Here is a 20,947-nt window from a genome sequence, read left to right on the forward strand (position 1 = left end):
TCTTGCTGCATGAGAGGGTGTTTGGAAAGGAGTTTATGAAAAAGGGCTAACCAGGCATGAAGCTTGTGTAATGCCCGTCTGTAGTACCGTTAGACTTAGGTTTGCAATATTAGGTTCCCTTTAGAACTTAAACTGACATTAACTGGCACATGCTGGCTTTTGTTTTAAATAGCGGCTATATGTCAAACCAAACGCAGAACATCGTGAGTGGAATACTTTTTGGCACAGGGCTTTGGGTTGCCCTTATTGTAACAATGCGCTACTCTCTAAAAATGCTGCTTTCCTATCATGGTTGGATGTTCGCTGAACATGGCAAACTTTCTGCAGGCACCAAGTTTTGGATGGTAAGGATATATTGTCTTCCTGTTTCATCTTAACTTCTACCTGATCTGTATTCAAAGCCCTAAAAGAGAAAACTTTGTAGGTTTTTCTTGCTTATGTTTTCTGTGTCGTGGGACAGGAGGCTGTTAGGTAGATATTTCTACTAATTATTGTCATCCTTTTGATGCTATAATTAAACTATTCAGCATGGCCTTGTAGAAGGAAGAGTAAACACTTCAAGAATAACTTCTAAATTTGCCAGAAGGCTTTGGGACTGTGCGACTCAAATACCTACTTTTTCTCTATGTGCAAGTACGGCTTAAAGAACTTGGACTGCAGCACCAAAAAATCTTGTTCTCCTCAGAAAGTGCTACCCTAATTCTTTGTTGAAATGTTAGGATTTCTAGTCGTCTATTCTAAAATTAATCTTACGCTTGAAGAAAATAATATTGAATGTCCTTTCAATTGATTTAGTGGTATGCCTCCAAAATGAGTTGGAGAGAAAGCGTAAGGTAGGTAGCTTGTTATGCAGTTTTGATATAAGGATAAAATGAGAGTGTTCTGGCTCCTGTTGGTTATTGTGGTGCTTTGGGAAAGGATTCTTAAAGGATATGATAGGTATAAAGTGAAGAAATGTACATGTAGGTGCTCGAAGAGATAAAGTGGGTTTTTGTTACTTGGACTCGGTTGTTTCAACTCACTTTTGCCAGTATTGTTATAGAAATAACTTAAGTGCCTTACTACGATAAAATTAGTCTCTGCAGCCTCAAAAATTAACTGATGTGTATTAGACTAACAACATGTCATGATTTATTATGAGAGGTGTTCAAGAACAGGTATCCAGAATGGTACACTAAAATAGAATTTAATGTTCATCTGTTACAAATGAAATTTCTAATTGATAGTTTCTCCTGGAAGCGGTATCAGGAGCCTCATGACTCGAATTTGTACAGTACAGGCTCTGAATGGTAAGGCTTTCTGTCAATTGCTTGAAGCTGTAGCTATCTCCGTTTTCAGCATGCCCTACCAGATAGATATTTTAAAGCTGTTAATATTGCCTTATCAACCTTAAATGGTATGAACTGTAATGCTACTTACCATGCTTTGTCGCGTATTATATTTATAAATTTTTGTCTATTATATGTTGCATATGTATTTTGTTGTGTATTATATATGTTTTAAAATACAGGACACTGTAAAGTGTATGCCCAACAGTGTCTCATCTATACTGAATATGAAGCTCTATTTTAGTAACTTATTCTTTCTTTAGCTAGTCCCAACAAAAGAGAAGACTGGTTTCCCTAGTAAAACAGTACCAACTACCTTAGCTTTCTAGATTTTTATTATCCTTTAATATTGTGTAATTTTCTGGAGGGGTTTTCCTGTTGTGTTTTTTTTTCTTAACTGTTTTTCATGGTGATTAACAGCATGAAAAATGCTATCGTGAATATACTGTCTTCTGTTCAAATAGTCATGCAGATCAAAAACCTGAGCTCTGATTTCAATCACTACAAAGTGATTTTCAGGCTGGTTGGAAGTTTGGTGGCACTTTTAATGAACATATTTCATCTTCTAAAGTCAGATTTCCTGTACTAGCATAAGGGGAGAAATCCAAGTATTAGTTGCAGTTTTAAAAAATAAGTTAAAAAAAAAAATAATCTGCGAACACATGCAGCGCATGCTAGAATGAGATTATTTGCTGTGTTTGCATATGAAATTAGAGATATAATTAAGTATGCCTGTCTGTCAGATCAATTTAATGGTCTCAAACTGTTATAAATTCTCTACTACAAGTTTACTTAAGGGATAAATACCATGAAATGTGTTTGCTGTTTTTGTAGTTGAGCAGGTACTCTCTGTCTGAAGATAATTTCAGCCTTTCCAGACTTAAGGGTTCTGGAATAAAATTGTCCCCAGAATTAGATTTTTTTCTTATGAAAAGCTGAGCTTTTTTTCTCACCTGGCTTCAAATTTATCTTGTCATGAAACACAACTAGATTTCAGTGGGCTGATCACTGTGGTTCATCCATGTACATCTGACAACTCTCTGATGCAGATCCATTTGCAAGGGAGATGTTTGCTGGGGTAATACTCTGCAATTCTTAATAGTTTTGTGCTGCCTAAAACAACCTCCTCTAGCTGTGCTCACCAAGGAAATTGAGAGAGTTGGGGAAGGAGTAGAAGGGAGAAGTTCTAGGAATTTAGTAGTGAAATGACATCCTCTGTTTTCTTCTGTCTTTAGTCTATTGGCCTATATACAATATATGGTATAGTATATTGGACCAAGATTGGCCTTTGACGATAAAAGTTCCACTGGATTGTTGGTGTAATACTTGACCTTACTTTCATGCGGAAGTAGGGTCATAATGTCAAAATCCTCTCATGTGTAGCCTAGAAGTTGCATGGTCTAGACTTTCAGCCTAGTGCGTGTCACAGCTGAGAAGTAGTCGTAGACAGAAATGCTGCTTCTGTCTTCAGTCTCCCGTAGAAAACAGGAGATGCTGTAATATCTGAAGCTAAGATGGGAACTGTCATCTCTGGCTTTTTTGTTTCGTTGTTGTTTTTTTTTGTAACACAAGCACTGAGTATAACACTGGCATGCTTGCATAATTTGGTATATTTAAATCATGCAGTAGACTCCCTGAAATAGACTCATGCTTGAAGAAACTCCGTGTAACATCAATACTATTATTGATGTTGAGCTATAACTTTGGAAAATACTAAACCATGATTTGAAAGCATAATTATTATTTTTAAAGGTGGCTATAGTTATCTAGAATCCTTAGCTGAGTGATGGGCTTGATAATGATTCCCATTTTGAAGCACAATATAGATATTTTTGTAGTATCTACTATATAGTTAAAGATCAACTGGTAGACTTGCTTTTTTTTAATCTTTACAGAGGGAAATGTATAAAGAAAGGAAGTGTTAAGTAAGTGCTCTGTCTTTATTTTATCTTGAGATCAAGGTGTGCCTTGATCTCAAGATGTTCATAGACAACAATACTGCCTAATGACCAGAAGATTGTCTGGGAAGTCAGGAATGTCTATGACTGTCTGTCTCTTCCACTGACGTGTTGTTTAACCTTGAGGAAGTTAGTTTATGTCAGTGCCTCTTTTATTTATGAATCGGTGATAAATATAATAGTTTGCTAAATTTACTACTGTATAATTTACCACTGAAAAGAACTATGAGTTACATTACACTTTATTACTCTGTCATTTTTCTTTTGTTGAACCTAATAATTTGATGTGTGTGTTTTGTTTTTGTTTTTCTTCAGGCACTTGTAAAACTCTTCTCAAGACGTAAACCCATGTTATACAGTTTCCAGGCATCTTTACCACGATTGCCAGTTCCAGCTGTTAAAGACACAATCAATAGGGTGTGCATTCATTAATTCATTTTCTTCAGTAACATTGAATCCATATTTAGATGCCCTTGTGGGTTTTTTTGCCATGTCTTATAAAAGTATTGCATGGTGGTATTAATATGGTGTAATGGATTAAAACCTTTGCATAGGAATTAAAATAAAGGCTATGACAAACTACTGAAACTGGTGACAATTTGAAGCTGGCATAATTCATATTGGATGATGTGATGTCTGTTGATGTAAGACTATGCAACAAACTGTGATTTCGAGGGCTTTTGAAACATACTGGTTTTGTTATCTTCCACAGCTTGAACATATCAATGTGTGTTTTATGACACAAAACCTTGTAGCAAAATGTAGCAGGACAGTATGTTACAGAAACTGAAGGTTTGATTTTTAGAGATGAAAAAAATCTCTGCCTGATACTGAAGCAGCACTATGTCTTCCCCTTTTGAGTGGAAAATATATCTTTAGAACAGTAACCTCTTCCACTTGTGATTTGCTGACAAATGTCTGGAAAAAGATCTCATTTTTGTAGTTTGCAGGCAGATGTTTAAAAGAGTGTATACTCTTATTTTAACAACACAGTAATTGCAACCTTATGAATTGAGTCTGGATGATCTTTGTCTATTGTTCAAATGCTTTGTGTAGGAATGGCAAGAAGCTACATATTAGTTACTATACTGATGCTGATTCTTTTCCTGTATTCTAGTATCTGGAATCAGTTCGGCCACTTATGGATGATGAAGAGTTCAGAAGAATGGAGGGTCTTGCCAAAGATTTTGCATTTAATTTGGGACCAAGGCTTCAGTGGTATTTGAAGCTAAAATCCTGGTGGGCCACAAACTATGTGAGTAGATAAATAGGAGGCTCAATCGTTCAAATGACATAACTTAATTTGTTCCCTGTTGCCTTTTTTGGCTAAACTTTCATTCTTTCTTAAATGTAAAATAAGGTAATTGAAACTGCCTAATATTTTTGTAAAGTGCATCAGAAACTACCTGATTTGCACAGAAATAAGTTGTGTGATTTGATAAAGAAACAGTGTGGTGAATGGAACTTGAAAGAATGAATCCTCGTTTGTGGTTGTTATTCTGGAGCAGATTTAGCTTTTGCTGTTACGATTGCTTTTGAGGCTGTTTATTTGCTTGTTAAGCTTGATAACTCGACAATGGGGTGGCTACCCAGGTAGTTTAGAAGATTGATTTCAAACGACTTTTTTATATAGAGCAGCTAAAGCATATGGAAGAGAAATAAAGAATTGTAACAATAAATTTTCGTTTTTTGTTTACCAAAAAGAAAACCCAAACCCCAACATCATAGTGAGAACTGTAATATAATTCCTTCCTCACATATTATCTAACATCTAGCTGTACCCAGTAGCCTAAGCTGAGCTACAGTGTCCTGGAAAAGGCTGCAAAACATTCAGGAGATCTGATACATTTTAAATATTAGCTGAAGATGGTGACGTCTTCAGCAGCTTATTAGAGAGCTACAGCTGAATTTAATTTAATTCTCTTGCCCCTTTTTTGCTCTTTTCCCTAAAGTTTAACACAAACTAGGTTTTTTGTTTGTCTTTAAGTAGGGGGGCAAGCTAAGTTTCCTTCCTGCTTCTGTATGGAATGTTGTGTTGTGGAGTCATTAACATAGAAGACGCAATCTGTGGAAATTCTGAGATTTTAATGCTTTTGTTTTCCTTCCTGCTACAGGTTAGTGATTGGTGGGAAGAATATATCTACCTTAGGGGACGTGGACCAATTATGGTTAATAGTAACTATTTTGCAATGGTAGGTAAATACTATAAACACGTTATGTGTCAAAGAAGCACTGTAAAATTTCTGCCAGGTATCTTATTTCATGATATCTTTCTGTTTAGAAATCCATTGCCACTGAGTATGTGACCTTTGTTTTTCTTTCTTCTAGTATAACCTGCAGCCAATGTCTCCAAGTACAGTGCTATCTTAATAATAAACTTAGCGCATCTGCCACTTAGGCAAACTCATACTGTAATGACTTACACAGTTCTGTGCTTACTGCAACAAGCAATCTTTCAAAAGCTCCATGTAAAACTTCATGGGTAACACAGTTCAACAAGGTGTGCACTCATATTCGCAAATGTCAGTGCGGGGCGTAAAATTGTAAAAGACCCCAAAATTAAAAGCAAGAAGAGGAAATATGGTAGTCTTGGATTCAAGTTTTACGTAGCATCGTCTTTTCTACGGGGACGATTAACAGCTATCATGTATGTTTTAGGACTGATGCTGTTTAAGGAGATTGTCACTGTTGAAGAAATTTAAGTTTCAAGACATCAACTCACTGCACTAATGCATTTCATATGTTTCAAAGCCTTTTCTATATCGACCAGAATAAAATTCAAGAACGTGGTTGAGAAGTACTATCGGTATTTTTTTTTAAATGTAGTCTGGTAATCATTAACTTATGATTCTTATGTACTTTACAGGACTTCCTTTATTTATCTCCCACAACCCTGCAGGCAGCTAGAGCTGGTAATGTTATCCATGCCATCATGCTCTATCGGAAAAAACTGGACAGACAAGAAATCAAACCAGTATGTTTATCAGTTTAAATGCTTTTGATCTTTTTCCAGCACAGTCTGTAAGAAGTTGATCAGTTTTCAGAATGGGAGAGGAGAGGAATGTCTTATTGTCAGAACTACACGTAAGATGTAACTAAATTTGTGGTCCCAAACATCTTGGTTATTACTTGAATTGCACATGGGCAGAAACTACCAACTATCAAAAATACAGGATTCTGTCATGCCAACTAATTGCAGTATTTGAAATTAACTATTATTTGCCCAAAAGACAAATAGAGGCTTGTACTTGCATATGTTAAGTATTCTGTATAACGAATGTTATTGGTATGTGCTAAGCATGTAATGGTACTTTTGAGCCCCTGAAGTCTGTAAAGGCTGTGGTATCATGTAGGCTGAGCACAAGGGGTGGTTGGGACAAAGGACTGGGCCTTGAGGCCAAGAGTGGGCCAGTGGCAGCCTAAGTATAGATGATGATAAAATCCTGTGTTGCACTAATTTCTAGGTAGCAAAGGTGAATAGGCAAGGTGAATCCCATTCTGAATTTCTGTTCTGTGCAGTGGCTGTGTGTTGTAGTGAACAAATACTGTGGAAATAATTAAGTAGTTTTGTTGAAGGTCATGGCAGGGATGTGATTAGTTGTATCTAACTACAAATTTGAGAAATGTGAACTTTTGTTCCTACACAGCCAGAAATTGCTTTAAAAGAAGAAATTAAGGGGTAATGCATGCTGCATGTGTAAGTTTTGCGTCTGGGCCATCCATTGAGAGCTCTTTGGATTTCAGATGCTAGCTAGCTTCAGTAATCCCTCCTGAAGGGTGAGCTTTTGGTAGGAGGGAAAAAAACATAGCTATTGGAATGTCAGTGGAATCTTCCACATATTGTTCAAGGAAAGACAATGAATGGAGGGGGGCGGGAACCAAACCTGAGCTGATGTGTTATAAATCTTGCTGTTCTACAGCCTGTCTTTAACCAGATCCTATTTTTTCTTTCCTTTTTAATTTGCTAATTGTATATGCAAAATTACATTTTAATGTACATTTGCGGCACAGATTCTTCTGATGGGATCTACTGTTCCACTCTGCTCAGCTCAGTGGGAACGGATGTTTAATACCTCCCGTATCCCAGGAGAGGAATCAGGTAAGCACGGCCAGCCAAGGAGAATAAACATCTTAACGGAATTCAGTTTTTGGAGTATTTTCTGCTAAAATCCTTTTTTTCCAGATAAGGATCTGACAGACACAAGGACACACCAATACTGTGTTCCGATACTCAGGAAGTAATGAATTGCTATAGAGTGCATAGTTGTTTTTCCTTTTAGGGTGATTTTGATACTTCTTCAGATTTTTGTTTTTTCCTCTTCCTTTACTTAAATTAAAAACTAACTTCAAGAAACTGTTGTCTGCCCTGTGTTTTTAATTTATAAATACCTTTACTTTTCTCTATTTTACTTTTTCAGGATCCTTTGATATCCATGTTTTTATCTTTGTAAAAGTTGTGTTCTTTTATCTCAACCATTTAAAAATCTTTTGCTTGCTTACTTTCCCTTTTTCTTTTCAGCTTATGATTCACAACAACACCCCAATGTGTTCTTCTCAATGTGAACTAACGTTCAACACTAGTTGATTACCTGGTTTAGAGGCAGGTACAGTCTTAGTCCTGTCAAGGTTTTCAAGGCCACTGTTACCTTGACCTTTTGTATGCACTGTAAGACATCAGCTACATGAAATCACCTGTAATAAGGACTGTGTCCAAAACTTTTTGTAACACATTAAGAAAATATATACTCTGGGTTTTGTTAGTTCCTGCCCTGCCATAACTCCCAGCAATGGTCTGATTGTCCTAAGCTACGAGTAACTAAGTTTCACATTTTAACATTGAATAGAGGGGTGTACCTGTTGACTTACAGCAGGGTCATTTTTCACCTGAGTCTGTTCCTGCAACTTCTGCTTATTGTGGGAGACTAAGGATATGTTTACATGATCACAAGCAATCATGTTAGCTCAGTCAAAAAAAAAAAATTTTAACTGACAGTTCATATACACTTTCTCACTGTAGGCGTACATATGCTTTCATTGCATGCATTCATTAACACTGCCTATATACATAAAAGCATTTTACTGCAGTCATTGACAAACCTTTGATAAATTGTTTGTTGTTGTATCTCAACATAAAAATGTATTTTTTTGATGGTCAATACATCATCCAAGATCTTGAGGCTGATTCTTCTCCATATGGTGTTTCTCCCCAAGGTAGCCTCCAAAGATCTCCATCAGCTTATCCTAAATTTTCCAGGCTCAAGCTGGTTTTTATGATCTTAATATTAAAGTGGCTTTTTTGTTGTTGGTTTTTTTTCCTGAGTTGCGTCACTGTAAAAGGAGGCAGATTTACATCTAGAAATACTAACATTTGTAGTCAACAGGTGGAAGAAAATGTTGCTCTCCGTTTTCTTGTTCTTTGAGAAGCAAACTAATAATTTCACAGCAGATTTGAATGGAGATTTCTGTTGTGCTTTCTACAAAAGCTTAAGCTATATCTAGGTTTCTCTGATCTGGTTATATGCTGAAGAGCCTCTCAGAACTGACTTCACATGTTTATCCAACACTGCATCATTGTGGCAGCATCAAAATGAAATACAGCATTTTGCAGAGTTATCCCGACAGTCATGATTCGTGCAGAGGACAATCACTAGGAATTTGGAATGCAAGGGGTTATTGGTTAGTCACCTCCTTTGGGAATGTACAGATAGGCTGTCACTTGAAGATAGGATATGGTTTTTTAACTTACTTAGAGATGTGTAACTCACTCTTATGTTTCAAGCTGCCTTTGAGCGTGTTAGTCCCGCTCAACTACAGAATAAAAAAACCAAGAGTTTCTAAACAGATGCAGGGATGTGCCCACTCTTCCCTGCTGGAGGTCTGACATTTGCTGTACTGTATGTAGTTAGGTAAGGGGGGGAAGTGGCATTGGCTAGTAGATAAAGCGGTAGGTGCATGTGTCAGATAAGGATTTTACTCTCAGTTCTGCTGCTGGCCTTTGGTGGATTATTGAGGAATTATTTCCCAGCTATGCCTCAGCTTCCTTTATCTGCAAAATAGAGAAAAGCGTATCCCTGATGTGATTACTCCCTGATCATGAACTAGTACCTTAAGTAGACGAGCAAGTTTAAAAATATCTATTAGACAACTGTAGCTATTGTTATTTAGAATACTTCAAGTACGGAAAGTGCTACCCTTGCCCCTTCCCTGTCCTCAGTAAAATAAAAGGTATGAACTGTTTGCATTTAGCTTTGGATTTAGTGTTCTCTAAGTCTAAAATGAGTTTTGCACAAAAGTGTAGAATTGGCCCATTCTAACTATAAGACCTCATTAAAATACATCCTGTATATCTTAATGGTTCTCCTCAGTTTCTCCTGCTTAAAGTCTTTCGAATTAACATACAATCAGCATCATAAAATTACCTTATTTTCCTCCTAAGCACTTCACATTTCCTATTTTACTTTTTCAGTTTTTCATTGTTTCTATTTTTCTAAAGGAAAAATAACTTTTGTCTTTCTGTATGTAGATAAGTGAGTTATAAAGACATTTTTCCCAGATTCTTATGAGTAGCTTGATTTCTTGCCCCCTGATTTCAATTATATTTTAAGTATTTTATGTATGTTACAGTTCCTAAAGGAGCAGCATATTAAAAAAAAAAAAAGAAAGAAAAAATTCTGTGGCATGTCTTTATGCTATTTGATGGTAAAATCTTAGTGAACATTGTACCCTGTCACTTGAGTAGTTGTTTAGTTTTCATGTATTTTAAGAAAACACACTATGGAATGAACCACTTCTTTTAAGCAGGGAAGAGCCTTTATGTGTTTCCATTCCCATTTTTTAAATAGGAAACCCATGCAGCATGTTACATGCATCTTCAGATGTACATAAATGACTTCTTGGACTGGCAAGAAAAAGGAAAGGATTTTTTCGTATTACAACAAATCTGTAGTCCGGGCGCATAAACCTGTATTTAGGCCCATAAGTAAGGTATCTGAAAGGTAATTGCCAGGGCTCAACAACAGTTGTGAAGTCAGTTGTTGATGTAGATGATTAATGATCTCACTCTTGCTTTTTACACTCAAGAGGTTGTCTTGTTTGTACGGACACATCATGTACATGAGACAAATACTTGGGGTATCCCGACTCAGGTTGGGATTGTAGAAAAAGTTAACCTCACTAGCTGATTGCTTTGCTGCTTGTTTTCCCCCTATGTGGGGTTTCTTCTCAATTCACAACCCATTGTATTAATGTACTTGACAGTTGGAGTGATGCTTTTGCCAATTCCAGCATTTTTACCACAGGCATCCTGTCTTTGGCAAGAAATGCAAAGTGGAGAGCCAAAGGCACGATTAGCATAAAACTGCATACCTACCAAAACTTCATGGATAGCTGAGAGCAGCTAAAGTATAGAACTCTTTCCTCAGATCTCTCAGAATCATGACTTTTAGGCTCAGCCCTCGTTTTTGACATCTTTCTTCACTATCTCAGTAATGGGCCTTTTCAGATTCATAGGAATATAACAGTTCTTTGGGGTAGTGAAGGAATTCAGTTAACAGTTTTCATCAATTGAGGGCTTTTCCTGGCTGCTGTAGAAACCTTCAGCTGTGGTTTGATACAATGCCTTCATGACTAAGTTCAGGCTTATCCCAATTAAGCCGTATGAATAATAAAGCAAGGAAAAATTTGTGGCCTAGGTTTCTGCTTCACTGACTTCCATAACACTACACTTTTTGGCCATAGATGGAGTATTCACCCTGCATCTGCCAGGATAAACATGAACAAAAGCTTATGGTACTAAATAGGGGCTCTCTTAAGACTCGCCACAGATTGTACCATGAGTTGTCTAGCACTTGAATGCAGGTGATTTAAAAGTACCTTTCTTCAGACTCATCTAGTGTGTTCTTTTGCTGACTGCTTAATCAGACTATGCTCCTAGTACTCACTTTTCAGATACAGAAATACAGATTTAGTTGTTTATATTGGCCTCCAGTGTGGAAACTGGTGGTGCTATATATGCAAACGATTATCAAATCTGGGTATTTGACTGTTTCATGCAGGAATCTTTGTGCTGAAATAACATGGGGGAGGGGTTTATGCCACGCTATTTATTACTTTGTTGAAATAAATAAGCTGTGGCTAACTGGGAGTGCATGCAGTAGTCTTTTGATGTTATTTAGTGCATTAGTGTTTTGAGACTTCAGCTTTGTTTTCACATAAGCAATTGCAATTCTAGATACTCTCCAGCACGTGAAAGACAGCAAACACATTGTTGTATATCATAAGGGGCGTTACTTCAAAGTGTGGCTGTACCATGATGGTAGACTGTTGAAACCCCGAGAAATTGAACAGCAAATGCAAAGAATTCTTGATGATGATTCAGAGCCTCAGGCTGGTGAAGAGAAACTTGCAGCTCTTACTGCAGGAGATAGGTATGGTGGTTATTATTTTTTAAATTAATTGTAATATTTAGAAATAGTTGCATAACATACGAAATGAAAATTGCCTTTGGAATTTTAAAATAGTCTGCAGTCAGTTAATTATACCTTGATCACTGATTTTGTATATCACTAACATGTAACAGCTCTTCAGTCATCTGTAACTACGTGGAGTTAAAAGTAATTTTGCAATGGCAACCCTGTATACAGATTACCTGTACTTAGCTGCAGAAGTTTGGTTTAATTGTGCTTATAGTAAGAGTGGTAGTTGGAAGCTTTACAGTATTACACATATTGAACTACTTGAGTTTTATATCTACTCTGGGGTTCACTGGCATTTTAAAGAACATCTGAAAAATTAAGATTGAGAATGTGAATTCAGTAACTGTTACTCCATATTCATGACTTGCACTTACAAAATAAAGCAGTATGTACTCAGTTGGTTCTAGGTGCAAGATCATTTAATTCAAGGTGGCAAACTTAGTTCAATCTGTCTAGTTGTTTCTGGACAAGGGAGAGAAAGAGCTGTGAATTTTAATATAATTTCTTACTAGGAGTCCTTCCTTTTTCTCACTTTCTGCTTTAAAACAAACTGAAATATTTTTTCATTGGAAAAACCGCATAAATTTATAAATAAACATGGTGCAACCATACAGAAATTACATTGTTCAGGACTTCTTTAATTTCAGATCTATTTCAGGCATTTACCATGGAACTTTTTATTGACAATTGTCCAGACTCTTAGATTTAGGCGTTACAACAATGGATATTAATATCTGTTGATTGTTTTCATTATTATCATTAATTTCTTCCATTTAATAGATACTTTCTTTTGTTTCATATAAACATAGATGATCTATGCTATACGTATTGCATGCCGCAGAAATGTTGAGGATTAAGCTTCACACGTGATGATATGTTGAATTGGTTCTTAGGATTGCATTGTACGTGTATTTTCAGAGCTTTTTACTGCTGATATGGTTTAAATGCAATGAAAGTGGTTGCTTCAAATTTGATAAAAGTAGGAGGAATGTCTCATAGTGACTTTAAGGCTGATAAAACATTGACAAATTCACGTAATCTGGCTATAAACCAAATTCTTTTTGCAGAGTACCATGGGCTAAAGCTCGACAGGCTTATTTTTGCCGTGGAAAGAATAAACAGTCCTTAGATGCTGTTGAAAAAGCAGCATTTTTTGTGACATTAGATGACATCGAGCAAGGGTACAGGAAAGAAGATCCAGTGAGGTCACTGGATGCATATGCAAAATCCTTAATACATGGCAGATGTTACGACAGGTAAAGTATTGACTCTCTAGAAAATGCCTTGTCTTTTTTAGAATTTCACTAATTCATGTGGCTAATACATATGAATTAGCTGATAAATTTCGTAGACTCACAGAATGGTTTGGGTTGGAAAGGACCTTCAAAGATCATCTAGTCCACTGACCTTGCCATGGGCAGGGACATCTTTCACTATATCAGATTGCTCAAAACCCTGTCCATCCTAACTTTGAACACTTCCAGTGATGGGCCATCCACAACTTCTCTGGGAAACCTGTCCCAGTGTCTCACCACCCTCATCGTAAAAAAAATTTCTCCCTTATGATGAATCTAAATCTACCCTCTTTCAGTTTATAATGATTGCGCCTTGTCCTGTTACTACGAGCCCTGGTAAAAAGTATTTCCCAGTCTTTCTTATAAGCCCTCTATATATTGAAAGGCCGCAAGAAGGTGTCCCAGAGCCTTCTCTTCTCCAGACTGAAAAACCCCAACTCTCAGCCTTTCTTCATGCGAGAGGTGTTCCAGCCCTCTTGCCCGTTTTCATTGCCATCCCCTGGACCCGCTCTAACAGGTCTGTGTCTTGTACTGGCAACCCCAGAGCTGGATGCAGTATTTCAGGTGGGGTCTTATAAGAGCAGAGTGGAGGGTGAGAATCACCTCCCCTTGACCTGCCGGCCATTCTGCTGCTTGTACGTCCCAGGATATGATTGGATTTCTGGGCTGCAAGCACACATTGCCGGCTCATGTCCAATTTTTCATCCACCAGTACCCTAAGTCCTCTGCAGGGCTGCTCAATCCATTCATCCCCCAGTCTATTGATACTGGGGATTGCTCTGACCCAGGCACAGGACCTTGCATTTGGCCTTGTTGGACTTCATGAGGTTCAAATTTATGTCTATTTATTTAAACAAACTATTATTTAAAAAGAAAAAGCCAAGAACTAGTGCATTTGAATGTGAATATTTGAGAGAGATGAAGGTACAGTATAAAAATGCTTTTGAAATGTACAAAACCATAAGGAAATTTTAATTTCTTTTGTAGGTGGTTTGATAAAACATTCACTCTTATAGTATTCAAAAATGGCAGAACGGGTCTGAATGCAGAGCACTCTTGGGCAGATGCTCCTATTGTTGGACACCTCTGGGAGGTAGGTGTTTAGTACAAAAAGTTAATGCAGAAGATAATGTGTATGGTCATGCAACAGCCCTGAAGATCAGCAGTTCCTTTTAATCCCTTGCATTCATGTTGCTGGTGAGTGATTATGGGCCTGTATCTACAGCGACTGTAGGATTTAAAAAACCCCCACCTTACTTAAAAGAAGAGGTTGCTGTCCTTTAAATTAAAGGTCTTTATTGCATTTTAAGGAGCATAGATGTCTTCACAGAAAAGTCATACACCTCCCAATCTAACTTGTTTATAATATTCTAAATCAATAGATTGTTGCCTCTTTGATATGGCATTGTATTTTGCATATATACATATACATGCTCCTGAAGCACTTAAGCTTTCTTGTGCTATAAAAATCCCATACTTACTTTCAAAATTTAAAGAAATAGTACAGAATTTAACTTTTCCTCTAAGCCATTGTTTGATAAGCTGCAGATTGATATGCTGTTTAAATTATCTCTTGCATTTATTTGCAATGAATGGAATAAATGCACTTTTTGTCAGATTTGTTCATCATGAGCTTAGTTTATTACTTGAGATCCAATTTGATTTTTTTCTTTTTCTTTCTGAAGCTTAAACCCATAAGCAGTTACATGACTCAGTCACTCAAAACTATTTCATAAACTTGAGCTAATTCTGATTTCATTATGGATTTGTGCAAACGGGTCTCAGGTGTGACTGGTGCCCCAAGTAATTTCCTGGGTTTATTATATAAGCATTTCCATGTGTGTAAGAACAAAAAAATCCTCATTGCATTCTCTAACCAGAGAAGAAAGAAGGCCAAACTGATTTGAGATTGATGTGACAGTGTAGTTTAGACTAGCTCAATGGAAAAGTTACTTTGTTTTCTTTTAATGAATGATGTTATATGCTTTAGTTCTTAATCTCTGTACTTACTATTAGGTGGTTCATTTTCTGCTAAGATAAACTGCTAAAATAAACTAAGTAGGATTTTGTTCCCTAAAAAGTTACCTGTTGCTAGCTTGTTATAGATTGTTTATTTTTAGAATAGAATGAATTAAGCTTTTTTTCATAGTTGGCATGTTCTGACCACTAAGTGAGAAAATTAAATTAAAAGAAAATATTAGAAATACTTACGTAGAACATGCAATAAATTTTTGTCAAGCTTTTTCTTTCTATATTGAGCAGATTCAAATCTATTGATAATACTGGGGTTTTTTAATTTATTTTATTACACTGAGGATGTTGTTTGAAGTCTTGCAAGACAAAGCCTTTTTTGTCTGTTGTTCAAGTTGTATTATTTATCTTGGAAACATTCTACTTCCCCACCCAAGAGGTCTAGTGCACGTACAAAATAAACTGCAATTTTGAGTGGGATGCAAATCTTAAAAATGATTAAATTCTTGCAGGGATATGCACTTACTCTAAAATAAACTGTTTCTTGATGGACAAGTTTTGACAGATAACAAACTTGCAGAAATTCTCTAGAATCTAAATTGAACAAAGGTTGTGAAGTCTAAGACTCTTAAGACTGACTTTTTTTTTTACTACTAGTAAGTTGGAGGTGGGTTTTTAATTGAAACATTTTGATTAATTCAGTAGCATTTAACAAAATGCACCAGTGTAATTGAATAGGTGTTTATGCATATCTGGTATTCTTCCCACTCAGAACAAAAGTGAAAATGCTTTAAAACAGGACGTAAAACAGAGGGCTTCACTTGCAGCTGTTTTCAGTATTTAGAAATGGATTGTATATTGTATTTCACTATGTACTGAAAATGGGTTATATTGATTTCACAATGAAATCCTAGTTCCACAGCAATATGTAGTGTGTTGCAATTCTGAAGAAGTATCGTTCTTTGCAGAATGCAATGGCAACTGAGTATCTTGAACTGGGCTATTCAGAAGATGGGCATTGCAAAGGAGATACCAATCAAAATATTCCTATTCCTACCAAACTACAGTGGGAAATTCCAGAAGAGGTAAGTACAGAACAGCTAGTGGTTTGAGGACCAAGCTCCTCTTTTTCTGAGCAGACAAATCATTTAAGTAATTACTGATAACCCTATAAATCAGCTTTAAATTCCTTTGAGTCCTGTAAGATGTGTATTTCATGTGTGGACATTACTCAGTTTACCTAAAAAGATATCAGGGGTTTTTAACATCACTCTTCAGAAATTCTGGCTAGGAAATGCCAACTTCTTACTAGAAACTTTGTTGGTTGGCAACATGTCAAAAATAAGTGGCCACCTATTTTAAGTAGTAACTGTATTAAAATGAAGTTTAAGTTGCTATGGTTTCATTATTATTGTCACAAAAAATACTCTTGTGTAATAGTTCCTTGAGATTAGCTATCTTTTTTGTGTTCAAAATTCTGTCTAATGACTAATAAGGTTTGATTTTTTTGCCTGAGTTCAAGACAAACTGCCATCACCTATTTGGATTTTAATTTTGAATAAAAAGGTAATGGTTGGTGATGTGTTTAATTAAGCATGTGTGGCAGATTGGAAACCACACAACTATTGCCATTCTATCTTTGTGGATCATTCTTTTGTGTTTTAGTGATCTGAACAGTCTTAATGCTGGTGGTTTTTTAAAGTGTAATTTTTGGACTCCAGATGTGTATTGGCTTAAAACTTATTTTTTATTAGCTTTTTGAATTTTAACTTTCTGGCAAAGATATCTTCTCCTCCTTCTCCAAAGGGAGATTATTTAGATAATGATGTTTCTGGCATGCATAACGGCAGCATTTCTTATTTATCAATTAAAAATACTTGCACTTTTTCAGCAGTTCTCTCAAATGCCATCGAATGTGTGCATATGCACATATGTGCATATATTTATTTATTTATTTATTTATTTATTTTAGTGTCAAGAAGTGATTGAGAGGTCTCTGAGCACTGCCATAGCTCTGGCAGATGATGTGGACTTCCATTCATTTTGCTTTGATGCTTTTGGGAAGGGACTAATAAAGAAAGCAAAAACCAGCCCTGATGCCTTTGTGCAACTTGCCCTGCAGCTTGCTCACTATCGGGTAAGAAGAACAGACTGTTTCTGGCTTATAGAATCTCATTAAGTTGGGTATAGCATGTTTGTGATTAAAACATGTGACTGTGTAAAGTACTTTAGAGTAATACTGCACTGCTTGTGCATCTCCATGCTATTAAATTTTTAACTGAAAATACTTTCAAGGATATTACAGTTTTCTTGATTACTTACCACAGCTGTGTTAATTAGGAAGCCACTGAACTTTCAGATAGGTTTTTGATAGCCTTTAAATCAGCTTCTGTTATAAATGGAATAAGATTGAATATAAAACACAGAGGGTAGTCCTTGCTAGTTTGGTTGTTCTATTAGCGTTTATCAAATCCCGCTACTAATCTTATTTTTGCCTTCATTATCTTTAGGTAAGACTGCTAATGGTGGGCTACTAAAAACTTAGTGTTGAGTTTAATTTTGTGGAGTGATTCATATCCTGTGTGCTTACCTTGAACTGTTGATTAAAAAAGAGTGGCTAAGTCTGGCTATACCTTTAAGTTCTTATTTTTCCATTTTCAAGGACATGGGAAAATTTTCTTTAACATATGAAGCCTCTATGACACGCTTGTTCAGAGAAGGCAGGACTGAAACTGTTCGTTCGTGTACTGTTGAATCATGTAATTTTGTTCGAACCATGGAAGACCCAACTGAAAGTGTAAGTTCACGGTGTTGTTGCCTTATACAATCCATAAGGCACATGAGTTATCACTAGATATCTGTATAAGTTCCCAAATAGTTTTTAAACACTTAGTGATGCCTTTGTTTTTTAGGAAGGAAGTGCAGCATAAGGTAACTGTCCACATTTTCTGTCAATATGGCAGAAATTCAAGGCTATACCAAAAGAGAATGGCAGTAACTTAGCCAGATATGCCATTTCTTACAGTTCCTGAACTCCAGAAAACTGAGATGACTTGTGAAATTTTTGTGACTTGTAAAACTCAAACATAAATTTGTAAAACAAGTAATCTCATACCAGTTAGGCTTTCCTTTCTGATAGGGAAGCAAGTATTATTAACAGGAAATAAGTAGTTGCTCTTATATGTTAATTTCAGCAGGCTTTTTAATCTTTCTTGTGATGTTCTGATTAGCAAACAAAGGAAGCATGGTCTAGGGGAAAACTTGGGCAATACTGGTTAAAACATTTGCTGTCAAAATGGAAGGGTGGAGGACGGTCATCTTGAGGGCTGTCTGTTTTTTAATCCACTGCTAGTCACAGTTTTCACAGATACAGTTGATGAAATAAATCATTACATTTGCAGGTTTTGCTAAGCTGAAGAGGATTTCCATTTCTTCAGAGTCAATAAAAATTTGGCCTGAAAAAGAGGATTTTGTTAAATAGGAATGTACTCAATGTATTGCATCCAGGCCTGAATAACAGCTGCATGGGTAGAAGTTCTAACGAAAAAGATATAGGACTATAATAATCAGTAACTGAACACTTACATAGCACATTCACTGCTATGCCATTGGGAAAAGTGGAGGCCTCACTTCAGTTAATCTTATCCTTTATTTTTAGTCTTTTGTCTCTGCACATTTTTTCTAGTACAGCATTAGCTGGGGTAGTGTGTCCAGTTTTGGACATGACACTTGAGGTATGGATGGATTGGAGAGAGTCTAAAGGAGAGCAAGAAGGATGGTTAGAAACCTCTGAAGAGGATTTGTGAGGAGAGTTTGAACTTAATTATTCTTGCCTATTCTAAAGAAGAGAGAACACTGTGAAAGAGGTAGGGAGCTGGGTTGTACTCAAGAGGATAAAAAGGCTGATGCAGAGATGATGGCAAAAATTTGTTCTCTGCCCCAAGAAGTAATGGACCTAAATTTCAGAAAGAAACACATTAGGGAAACATTTTCTGCTAGTAAGGATAATGAGTAAGGAGGGAAATAGTGAGAACCCTGAAACCGATTACTTGGGGAGGTTGTTTTTTCACTTTGAAAATCTGAAAAAGTAAGTTACATAATGGTCCTTCAGGAAAGTTTTGGTTGACCAGATCTTAGGGCAGAGAACTCTAAGCAGATGAACAGTTGAGGTTGTTTCTAGCCCCATGATTCTGTGAATAAATGTTACTGCAAGAAAATAGATGCGCAGAGAAAGACAGAAACTTTTTTCTTCCTCCTCTTTCTGGAAGTTTTATGTAGGTAAAATCCCCTATGATTTCTCAGTATGCTGTGCTGGGAGCTGTGATCAGACCAGTGCAAGTCTGGAAATCCAGCCATGTCAACATGTCATACATAACTATATGGCACAGCTATGGTACAACTACCCTGTGTATAGAAAGTAAGTTTAACATAGTCCTCATGTCAGAATTAACTGTTATTACATCTCTACAGTTAACATCTGCATTTTTGTTAAAGGAATAAGGCAGCCCCATAAATGGCAAGATCATATATATAGCAGACTTCATTCTGCTCACCTTTTTTTTTTTAATGGTTACTACAAACATGATTCTTTTTCAGACTTGTTGATTCATTACTGCCCTCCCTCTGGAATGATCAGCCACAGAGCAGAGGAATCCTGCCTTCATAATGCAATTCTTAGGTTTTTTGTGTTATGAAGATTGTATTACATGCATTTATATATCATTTTAAAAAGAGTTGTCTGACTTTAGTGCTTGCTTCTACTTTTCTCTGGGTTTTTCCTTAGAATTTTTCCTGAGCACTTATATCCTCCATGGACTATCCACAAAGCTTTACTCCTGAATGCCAATGGTAGGCATGCTTAGCATGATACAAGTGATTTATTAGTTTCTTATGCTGGAGAATGAGAAACTGTGTCCCAAATAAGTGGTGTAAAATGCAGTGATGCTGGAGATAAGGAGTGACAGGTTGCCATATACTCAGTGTGTCGCATTCCACATTATAAAATCTTAACAGAATAGCTATCGAAGTATTTTTAACAGACACTTTTTTTCAGCCTTTGCAATATTCATACAGTGTTCACAGAATATCTTGAGTTGGAAGGGACCCATGAGGATCATTTGAGTCCACCTCCCTGCTCCTCGCAGGACTATCTAAACCTAAACCATATGACTATGGCATCGTCCAGATGCTCGTTGAACTCTGACAGGCTTGGTGCCCTGACACTTCCCTGGGGAGCCTGTTCCAGTGATTGACCACCCTCTCAGTGAAGAACCTTTATGTCCAATCTGGACTTCCCGTGATACAGCTTCATTCCATTTCCTCGTGTCCTATTACTCGTCACCAGAAAGAGGAGATCAGCACCTCCTCCTCCGCTGCCCTTCTTGAGGAAGTTGTAGACTGGGATGAGGTCACCTCAACTCTTTGATCCTGACCTGTCAGCCAATTGTTCACCCAACATATTATGGGCTTGTCTAGCTGTATGCTGGTCATTTTGTCCAGAAGGATGCTGTGAGAGCATCCAAAGCTTTGCTAAAATCCAAAAAAACCCACAGCTACTGGTTTCCCTTGGTCACCACTAGATGGGTGTCCTTGTCATAAAATGAAACTAAGTTAGTTTAAACAGGACTTTCCCCTCATGAACCTGTGTTGGCTGTGACCAACGACTACATTGTCTCTCAATTATTTTTCAATAACTCCTGGAATGATTGTGTTCATAATTTTACCACTGAATTGAGACTGACAGGCCTGTAATTACCAGGGTCTTCCTTCTTACCCTTCCTGAAAATTGGGACAACATTTGCCAGGTTCCAGTTGACTGGGACCTCTCCAGGTTCCCAAGACTATTGAAAAATAGTGGAGAGAGGTCCCACGATAACATCGGCCAGCTCTTTCAGTACCCTGGGATGAATCCCACTGGGCCC

The 20,947-nt window shown here is 36.8% G+C and overlaps 1 protein-coding gene across 20 annotated transcripts in view; it reads left to right on the plus strand.

The window, feature by feature from the left end:
- The window catches only part of CPT1A (carnitine palmitoyltransferase 1A), a 64,027-nt gene that overhangs the window by 15,182 nt on the left and 27,898 nt on the right, over positions 1–20,947 (plus strand). For 19 of the 20 annotated variants that reach the window (XM_075162879.1, XM_075162861.1, XM_075162875.1 and 16 more), the window contains 12 exons: positions 173–344; positions 3,602–3,703; positions 4,404–4,541; positions 5,401–5,478; positions 6,153–6,260; positions 7,298–7,385; positions 11,517–11,712; positions 12,828–13,016; positions 14,043–14,148; positions 15,995–16,111; positions 16,999–17,163; positions 17,689–17,823. In XM_075162879.1, the coding sequence (XP_075018980.1) occupies positions 173–344; positions 3,602–3,703; positions 4,404–4,541; positions 5,401–5,478; positions 6,153–6,260; positions 7,298–7,385; positions 11,517–11,712; positions 12,828–13,016; positions 14,043–14,148; positions 15,995–16,111; positions 16,999–17,163; positions 17,689–17,823 (1,594 nt within the window). The remainder of the gene's footprint in view (positions 1–172; positions 345–3,601; positions 3,704–4,403; positions 4,542–5,400; positions 5,479–6,152; positions 6,261–7,297; positions 7,386–11,516; positions 11,713–12,827; positions 13,017–14,042; positions 14,149–15,994; positions 16,112–16,998; positions 17,164–17,688; positions 17,824–20,947) is intronic. The other variant, XM_075162878.1, reaches the window with a different exon arrangement.

The sequence above is a fragment of the Calonectris borealis genome, chromosome 14 (genome assembly GCF_964195595.1).
Source record: "Calonectris borealis chromosome 14, bCalBor7.hap1.2, whole genome shotgun sequence".
Classification (NCBI taxonomy): domain Eukaryota; kingdom Metazoa; phylum Chordata; class Aves; order Procellariiformes; family Procellariidae; genus Calonectris; species Calonectris borealis.